The sequence below is a fragment of the Sapajus apella genome, unplaced genomic scaffold (genome assembly GCF_009761245.1).
Source record: "Sapajus apella isolate SASKATOON/1434 unplaced genomic scaffold, GSC_monkey_1.0 scaffold2103, whole genome shotgun sequence".
NCBI lineage: Eukaryota > Metazoa > Chordata > Mammalia > Primates > Cebidae > Sapajus > Sapajus apella.
Window position 1 is genome coordinate 574 of NW_022439029.1, and position 10484 is coordinate 11057.

At 36.2% G+C, this 10484-nt stretch overlaps 1 protein-coding gene across 1 annotated transcript; it reads right to left on the reverse strand.

Annotated features, from left to right (window-relative positions):
* Nucleotides 1-427: 427 nt before the first annotated feature.
* LOC116547116 (serine/threonine-protein kinase ATR-like) lies at nucleotides 428-10186 on the reverse strand. Its single transcript, XM_032273171.1, has 5 exons — nucleotides 9987-10186; nucleotides 7369-7525; nucleotides 7099-7252; nucleotides 5440-5591; nucleotides 428-968 (listed from the first exon to the last, which is right to left on the reverse strand). Exons 2-5 carry the CDS (start codon nucleotides 7515-7517, stop codon nucleotides 797-799), a joined length of 627 nt encoding a protein of 208 aa, XP_032129062.1. The 5' UTR covers nucleotides 7518-7525; nucleotides 9987-10186; the 3' UTR covers nucleotides 428-796.
* Between the last annotated feature and the right edge of the window lie 298 nt (nucleotides 10187-10484).

The window sequence follows — 10484 nt, forward strand, 5'->3', positions numbered from 1 at the left end:
AAATTTTTAATCTTTATTAGGGTATAGTAGGTATAATTCTTAATTGTATTTAGTAAGCCTGTACAAGACTTATTAAAGATGTAAGAGTGCCCCCCCCAAAAAAAAATCCTCTGTCTATTCTAACTTATTAAAAATAACTATCTGGGCCAGGTGCAGTGGCTTATGTTTATACTCTCAGCATTTTGGGCAGCCAAGGTGGGTAGATCACTTGAGTCCAGGGGTTTTAGACCAGTCTGGCCAACATGGTGAAATCCCGTCTTTACTAAAAATATAATAATTAGCCAGCCGTGGTGGTACACGCTTGTAATCTCAGCTACTCGGGAGGCTAAGGCAGGAGAATTGCTTGAACCTGAGAGGCAGACATTGCAGTAAGCCAAGATCATGCTGCTGCACTCCAGCCTGGATGACAGAGCAAGACTCTGTCTCAAAAACAGCAACAACAAATCTATCTGCAAACTTTGTAGCTTCAACTAATATTAGTAAGAAGTGAATTGCTGCATTTGTTAAGATAGCTTGTGACACACTGGTATCATGATATTAAAGCTCAGACCTGTTGTTCTATTAAGTTCATGCAATTTATACTTGTTTTTCCTACTGTATCTCATAACTGTGAATTGTCTATGGTTAAACAAGTGTGCCATGAACTGTTTTATTATACAAATGCTAATAATGTCAACATTGTTGACAATAAAGAACACTTATGGCACTGTGATACTAGAGAACTAGATTTCAGAGTAAGCAATAGTCATTAACAGTATTTCCAAGCAGTTCTCATGCACAGAGATGAGAACTATAGCTACATATCAAGTTCACTTGTAGAGATGAAGACTACAGCCCATATCAAGCTACACTTTCTACTAACCTTTTCGTTGACAACTTCTCCAGTTTCATTCAGTGACGCTTTGGAATGTCCTTTCACTGGTTTACTCCACTCCACAAGAGGATCATGTAGAAAAGTTTTTAAGACACTAAAATTGAAATAAATATTGTGGTACAATGTTATCTTTACAAGAAGAAATCTTGCTAACATCAGTATTTAAGTGGCGGATTAGAAGCTAATGGTAATACTCTAATAATACACATTACTACCTTTTCACTAAGTTATATGAAATTTCTGTTTTGGTGTGAGAGGAAGGGAAGGCAGGAAAAAGACAAGATAGAGGACAGTCAGAGGAGGACAGAGTAAGATGAGTTGTGTGTGCCATCTCTAAGTGTATCTTGTGAACTGGTAAATGACTATATGTTGAATGAAGGAGTTTAATCCTTACCATGTCTTCAATAACCATACAGAATGTATAGCTACCATACAGACCTAACCGAGACCTTTTTTTCTTTACTCTAAACATCAAATCCAATTACCTATGGGAAATACCCAGTTGGATATGTTCTGAGCACCTCAAACTCAGTATCTCCAAAACAAAATTCATTACCTTTTCCCAACTATTTCTCCTGTATTCTCCAAATCACTAAAGATCATCAGCATCTGCCCCTTTGCCCTAGACAAAAATCTAGGAATCATTCTTGTCCTCTCTTCCTCTAACATCCAATTTCTCTTCCTAAATCTCTTTGGAATCTCTTCACTTATCTCTGTCTTTACTGCCATGACACTGTCCAGTACACCATCATCTTTTCCTGGGTTACAGCAATAAACCTCTAACTAGTTTTCCAGCTGTTAGCCCCAACTAGAACCCTAGTTTTTCCTACAGTACAAATCAGATTATCTCATTTTACCCCTGCCCCCTTTTTTTTCTTTCTTAAAATCCTTCAATGACTTCTGGCCGCTCTCCAGGCAAAGTTATAATGTAATAACAGGCCCTACACGAGACCTTCATAATCTAGCTCCTGTTTACCTGTCCAGCATCATCTCTTAGCAACACCTCCTGGAAGTTAACCCTCTGGAATACATACTGTATTTCTCAGGCAGGCCATGACTTCACTTGCCTCAATATTTTTATCACTTAGAACACTCTCTTCTCCCTTGCATGGTCAATTTTATTTACCTTTAAGTTATCAACTACTTCCTCTATAAATTAGTTCTTTTCTAAAAATTTAATTCAACTTAATTATTATTATACTTTAAGTTCAACTTCCCCAGACTAACACAGGGGCTCTTGGTAACTGTTCCACATGATGATATACTTCCTATTTCAGAGAATTTGCTTTTGCCTATGTCCAACTAACCAGTACTCTATCATAATGTCTGATAGACAGCTTTTAAATAAAGAAGGTGAATAAATAAGCTTTAAAGGTTCTTTCAAGAAATCTGTTTCCCACAGTTAACATCATACTTAAAGGTCAAAGACTGACTGCTCTATGATCAGAAACAAGACGAAGATGTCCACTTTCGGCATGTCTATTCAACATTGATTTAGCTAGGGCAAGTAGGCAAGAAAAAGAAATAAAAGGCATTGATGGCAGAAAGGAAAAAGTAAAATCATGTCTGCAGATGACATGTTGTTGCAGAGACAAAATATTAAGGAAGCCACAAAAATAATTATTAGAACTAATATATGAATTCAGCAGACTGCAAGATACAATATCAATATATAAATATCAGTTGTATGTCTATACACTAGCAATGAACAATCCAAAAATGAAATCAAGAAAATTCCATTTATAATAAAATCAAAGGAATAAAAAACTTAGGAATATAGTTTTTAGAAGATAAACATAAGACTTGGCCCTAAAAACCACAAAACATTTATGAAAAAAATAAAGATGCAAATAAATGAAAAAACAGTCCATGTTCATGGAGCAGATAACTTAATATTGTTAAGACAGCAATACTCCCTAATTGATTTACAAATTCAATGTAATTTCTATCAAAATCCAAGCTCATTTTAAAATTCATATGGAAATACAAGGGAACCATAATAGCTAAATGATCTTGGTGGGGCGGGGAAGCAAAGTTGGAGCTTTGCAGCTTCAACTAATATTAGTAAGAAGTGAATTGCTGCATTTGTTAAAATGGAGTTACTCACACTTTCTGATTTCTAAATTTACTATAAATGTATAGTATACAAAACACTGTGTTGTTAGCATAGGTTAGGCATATAAGTCAATGGAATATTGCTGAAAATCAGTTGACCATTTCAACGAAAAAGCCAAGATAATTAAATGAGGGGAAAAATATTCTTTTCAAAAAATGGTGCTAGGACAAATGGATACGCACATGCAAAAGAATGAATATGGACCCCTACCTTACACCATATATACAAAATAACTGAAGTCAGATAAAAGATCTAAATAGCAGAGTTAAAAGTTGAAAATGCTTCAAAGAACACATAGGTGCAAATCTTCATGACTGTGGATTAGGGAATAGTTTCTTAGCTATGACACCAGAAACACCAAAATAACCAGAATAAAAAGAAAAAAAACAAAAAGAAAACCAAATTAGACTACATCAAAATTTAAAACTTTTATGTTTCAAAGGCCATCATCAAAGAAAGTGAAGACACCACCCACAGATAGACGAAGATATTTGAAAATCATATCTAAGAAGGGTCTTATATCCAAAACATGTAAGAAGCCTTGCAACTTGGACAGATGGGGTGGCTCACACCTGTAATCCCAGCACTTTGGGAAGCTGAGGAGAGTGGATGGCTTGATCTCACGAGTTTGAGACCAGTCTGGGCAACATGGCGAAACCCTTTCTCTACTAAAAATACAAAAATTAGCCAGATGTGGTGGTACATACCTATAGTCCCAGCTACTGGAGAGGCTGAGGCAGGAGAATTGTTTGAACCCAGGAAGCAGAGGTTGCAGTGAGTGGAGATTGTGTTACTGCACTCCATCCTGGGCAACAAAGAGAGACTCCGTCTCAAAAAAAAAAAAAAAAAAAAGGAAAAAAAAAAAAGAACTCTTGCAACTCAAGAATAGGCCAGGCATGGTGGCTCATGCCTATAATCCCAGCACTTTGGGAGGCCGAGGTAGGTGGATCACATGACGTCAGGAGTTGAAGAGACCAGACTGGCCAACATGGTAAAACCCAGTCTCTATTAAAAATGCAAGAATTAGCCAGATGTGGTGGCACACACATGCCTGCTGTCCCAGCTGCTGAGGAAACTGAGGCATGAGAATTGCTTGAATCCAGGAGGCATAGGTTGCAGTGAGCTGAGATAGCACCACTACACTCCAGCCTGGGTGACAGAGCAAGACCCTGTCTTAAATAAATAAATAAATAAAAAGAATAAAAGACAACCCAATTTAAAAGCGGGCAAAAGATTTCAATAGACATTTGTCCAAAGATGATCTACAGATGGCCAAAAAGCACATGAAAAGCTGCTCACCATCACTGGTCATTAGGGAAATGCAAATTAAAACCACAATGAGATATAACTTGACACCCCTAGAATGGGTAAAATAAAAAAGGCAGACAATAACCAGTATTGGAAAAGATGCAGGGAAATTGAAACCCACATGCATTACTATTGGTTATAAAGTGTTATAACTGCTTTGGAAAATAATTTTTGAGAGTTCTTCAAAATGTTAAGTGTAGCATTTAACATATGACCCAGCAATTCCACTCCCAAGTATATACAAGAGAACTGAAAATATATGTCCACATAAAACTTGTACACAATGTTCACAGCCATGCTATTTACAATACAAAAGGGGAAAACAATCCAAATGTCATAACTGATGAACAGAAAAATAAAATGTAATATATCCATATAACAGGATACCATTAGGCAATAAAAAATATAGTAATGATACATGTTGAACACTGAAAACATTACATTAAGTGAAAGAAGATAGACATGAAAGGCCACATATGACTGGTGCAGTGGCTCATGCCTATAATCCCAGCACTTTGGGAGGCTGAGATGGGTGGATCACGAGGTCAGGAGTTCAAGACCAGTCTGGCCAAGATGGTGAAACCCCATCTCTACTAAAAATACAAAAATTTGCCAGGCATGCTGGTAGGTGCCTGTAGTCCCAGCTACTTGGGAGGCTGAGGGAGAGAACTGCTTGAACCCGAGAGGTGGAGGTTGCAGTGAGTTGAGATTGTGCCACTGCCCCCCCAGCCTGGGCAACCAAGTGAGACTCAGTCTCAAAAAAAAAAAAAAAAAAAGCCACATATTAATGACTCCATTTATATGAAATGTCCAGAATAGGTAAATCCAGAGACAGAAAGTATTATACATGAGTGGTTACAGAGATAGCGGGGGTGGGAGGGGAAAGGTATTGGGAGTGACTGCTAATGCCTATGGAATTTCTTTTTGGGTTCATGAAAATGTTTTAAAATTAGATAGTGGTAATGGTTGCAAAATCTTGTGAATATACTAAAAACCACTGAAGTATGTACTTTTAAAGGGGTGAATTTATGGTATGTAAATTATATCTGCATAAAGCTATTTAAGAAAACTTTCAGTCAGTGCAAAGTGGTTCCTATATAAAAACATACTGCTAAATTATTTACAAAGTATAGATGATTACCTCAATAAAGGCTCTCGCTGATCGCGCATCAGCCTCATTGTAACTTCACATGCTCTTCGAAAAAGACCCTCTGTTCCCATAGGACCCATTCCATTAACCATATTATGAGTCAGGCGAAATGGTACAATTTCTGGAACTTCAAAGGTTTCTCCCTTAGAAACAATACATTTCGTTACAAACTAACAATGTTAGAATTTAAAAATCTTTACTCAAAGAACTTCATGTCCAGATTCTTTTTTTTTTAATTTAATTTCATTTTTTGAGACGGAGTTTTGCTCTGTCACCCAGGCTTGAGTGTAGTGGCAATGATCTCAGCTCACTGCAGCCTCCGCCTCCCACGTTCCAGCAATTCTCCTGCCTCGGCCTCCCAAGTAGCTGAGATTACAGGCACCTGCCACCACAACCGGCTAATTTTTGTATTTTCAGTAGAGACGGGGTTTCACCATGTTAGCCAGGATGGTCTCGAACTCCTGACCTCAGGTCATCTGCCCACCTTGGCCTCCCAAAGTGCCGGGATTACAGGCATGAGCCACCACGCCTGGCCCCATGTACAGATGCTTTTAGCAAAGAGCAAAAATACACTCAAAATATTTATGTTGTAACTACATTAGAGGTTTATAACATGAAGGTGCCATATAGCTCTGGCTTTGCTTTTATGGAACTGAAACCACACTTGATCTTGAGTAAGATCTAGAAGATAAATGGACTTACCTTTCACTGAGTTTAGTATAGTGAATGAGCAGTATTGCAGAGAAACTTTATGCATTCAATATTTAGTCCCATATTAACTTAGTTAAGGTCTTTCTTAAATAATATAAAATACAAATATTCTCACATATTTCTACTTTGCTTTAATACTTTCATCTTAAAACAAGAGAAGAGAAGCAGCCAAGGGTCAGACACTCACATCCCTCATAAAGGAAATAAAACATGTCATATAATGAAGTCTAGTTGTTTATTTTCTGCTGTCCTCTAACCTGCCTTTTCTAGGGACCTTTCATACCTCTAATCAGTTACCCTAAATTCCTCTCTTGTATGATTAACCCATGCCAGTGTTTTATCTCTGATTTGTTCTCAGTTGGGTCTATGATCTTTCTTGGTTTCTTGTGACAACACAAGGCAACCTGTAGATGATGAGGGTGAAGAAAATAGTGTGGTAACCTACCCGTTTGCCCTGCAGGATTATAATACTGGATAATTATAGGGGGCCTGAAAGATGGGTGCAATTGCCTTAATTTATTCCCAGGCCCCATTCTGGACCTAAAGAATCTGAATCTCCTGGGTGTTACAACTGCTGTAAATTTTTTTAAATTCTTGGATAATTCTGATATGTTGCTAGATTTGGAAACTACTCTGTCTCTAAAACTGAGTCTCAGTAAAATGAACTGATCTGCACTAATAACTAATTGAGTCAGAAGGTAAACCTATGCTTTTAGACTTCAAATTCAGTGCCAGCTGCACTATATCACTCTTCTAAGTTCTCTCCATCCTAAGATGCATTACTATGTGATCCACTGATGAAAACTAGTCAACAAATTCTCAATGTAACTCAACTGTGAGTATAACTGCTTCTAACAGGTATGTCAAGGAAGAACAGTTGTTGAGGAAAGGAAATTAGGAGAAAACATACCATCAGTAAGAGTAATTCATGTCACATACCTTATTGAAAAGACAGTTGAAATCCACATGTACACATTCACCAGTCAAAGAATCAAAGAGAATATTTTCACCATGGCGGTCTCCAAGCCCCAGAATGTAACCAACCATTGACATTACTGCAGTAGAACGGCAGTATGCTGATCTGCTACTGTACCTAAAAGAAACACAATGCCTATGAAATATCCATATACCACATTAGGCAAATATAAATCTAAAATATTAAGAATAAACATTCAATCATAACAACATATTATATTGTTGGTAACTTACCATGATGTAGGATCAGGGAACGTTCTCAGAAACCACTCATGAAAAATAGGAGGATGCCTGGGCAGGAGAAATTCTCGGAATACTTTGAGTTTTTCAGATAAAGCTGCTGACTTTGGTAGCATACACTGGCGAAGTTCTTTTCCTGTCATATACACTCCTGAGAGGAAGAGTAATATTCATGAATCACATCAGCCAAATGAAAAAAAGGGACGAAGTTTTTTTGTTAAACTTGGACAGGAAACATCTACTTTTATTCAAATTGTTATTGAGAAACAAGAATAAAAAATTTTCAATTAAGCATAAAGTTACTGATTGTATAATAAAATAATAAATCACATTATCTTCCCTTAACACAGATGACCCTTGAACAATGTGAGTTTGAACTGTGTGGTTCCACTTACATGTGATTTTTTTTCAACCAAACATGGATCAGAAACATAGGATGCAAAATCAGTGTATACTCAGGGGTGACTTTTCATACATGTAGGTTCTGTAGGGCTGTGAGACATGAGTATGTGTGGACTTTAGTATGTGAGGGTATTCTGGAAGCAATCCCCCAGATACGGAGGGACCACTGTACTTACTCAAGTGAAGCCTCTTATTGATGAAAATTAATGTTAACTAAAACCAGTGTTGTGAAATCAAACAGTTCCAGAATATAAGACTCAGAATTAAGTCCCCTTTGAATGAACTTATTTTGTATATATGTGTACATATATATTAATTATATGTATATATACATAATTATACTGACACAAATTATCAAAGAAAAAATATATTTCCAAATCCATACACAATATTTCATGCTCATAAAATAGTCAACAGCAAGTTCTCTGAACTCTGACTCAAGTCCCTTTGAGTTTCAGTATTGCAACTGTGAAATTAGACAAGTTACATAAGTTCTCTGGCACTGTCCATAAAATAGGGCTAATCAGGCATGTTAATAATAAAATAATGTACATAATATACTTAGCACAATACCCACAATATAGTAATTTATCAGTATTACTTAAAGTTATAAATTGAACTTTGTCTCTCAAAAAATATGCTGAAATCCTAATTCTTGGTACTCGGGAATGTGGGCGTTATTTGGAAACAGGGTCTTTGCAGATGTAATATTGTTAAGATAAAGTCATGAAGATGGGCCCTTAATTCAATAATCCAATGACTGGTGTTCTTGTAAGAAAATAGAGACAATAATATGTAACAATAAAGGCAATGTGGTACTATACAGCCAGAAGTCACAGAACACCAGAAGGCAAAAGAAAGGTCTTCAGAGAGGTCATGATCCTAATGGCACCTTGATTTTGTATCTTTAGCTTCCAGAACCTGATCTACTCATTTGTAATATATTACACCATATGCACTTCAAAAATGTTTTATTTTAAAATAAGTTTAGATGTTATAAAAACAAGTTGCATCAATGATATGGAGATCCCACATATTCTTTACCCAGCCTTCCTTAATGTTCATATCATGCGTAACCATAGTACAATAGTACAGTTATTCAAATCAGGAAATTCTATTGTTACAGTATTATTAACCAAACTTCCGACCTTATTCAAATTCCACCAGCTGTCCCGCTAGCACACTTTGGGGGTCAGGATCCAATCTAGGATTCCACATTACATTTAGTTGTCATGTCCCCTTAATGTTATTAAATCTGGGAAATATTTTTCTTTGTCTTTCATTACTTTGACATTTGTAAAGAGTTCTGACCAGAAATTTTTGTTTCTCTACTGTAAAGTTACTATACTTTTCCCTTTATAATTAATAAGTATCTGACAGGGAGATACTTTGAGATTCTTTAAATAACCTGTTTCTCATACTTTTGCCTATTAATTTTAGCATCTATTAATAATCATTGCCCATAATAATTATTACTATAATTTTTGCTAATTGGTGATTTCCTATTTCCATCTTCCTTTCTACATTTATTCATTGAAATGGTATTAGAATATAAGGAACTATTCCTACTTCTATTTATTTATTTACATATTTGTTTATATCAGTATGGATTCATGTTTAATTATTTATTCCATGAGTTATAATAGTTTACAGTCATTATTTATTTCTTTGCTCAAATTATCCCAGGTTTGGACAGTTGGAGCCTCTTATTCCAATCTAAAATGTCAGACTTCATTCTAGCCTTCTCTCTTTCCTTTCCTTTCTCCAACAGTGAGAAAACTGGCTCTCATTAGACACAACATATTTACTTATTTGCTAAAGAATAGTACTGTATACACATAAAATAGTTTCAGAATTGTTAACCAGTATCTGTGAAAAACAAATATTCATATATAGTTTTGTAAGCTATCTCAAATTCTTTTTGGATGAAGACAGGGAAGGAATCAAAATAGGTAGGGGAGGGGAGGGGAGGGAAGGGAGGAGGGAGGGAAGGATGAGTGGGAGGGGAGGGAGTGGGAGAGAGGAAGGGGAGGGAGGGGATGGGGGAGAAGGAGGGAAACACTAAAGTGTTTCTGTATATAAAATCTAGAAATTTCACTATGACATATAAAAAAATATACTAACATATATTAATACCAATTTTATCCATATTATATAACTTAGTAACTATTATACCCACACTATATACTTATAAGAATGAATTTTAGTACCCTTTTCCTTATATAGTTTGGTTAGAATAGGTCTCAAACCAGCAGTGTTGTTCACCCATTCAATAATCCCACATTCATCATTCAGTGGAATAACTGCATATGTTCGAATATGAAGTTCTCTTCTACGAGACTCTGCATCTTTTCTTAAGCACTGTTAAAAAATACACATGAATTACATGAGGCCAAAAAACATATGAAAAAATGCTCATCATCACTGGTCATCAGAGAAATGCAAATCAAAACAACATTGAGATACCATCTCACGCCAGTTAGAATGGCGATCATTAAAAAATCTGGAGACAACAGATGCTGGAGAGGATGTGGAGAAATAGGAACACTTTTGCACTGTTGGTGGGAGTGTAAATTAGTTCAACCATTGTGGAAGACAGTGTGGCGATTCCTCAAGGACCTAGAAATAGAAATTCCATTTGACCCAGCAATCCCATTACTGGGTATATATCCAAAGGATTACAAATCGTTCTACTATAAGGACACGTG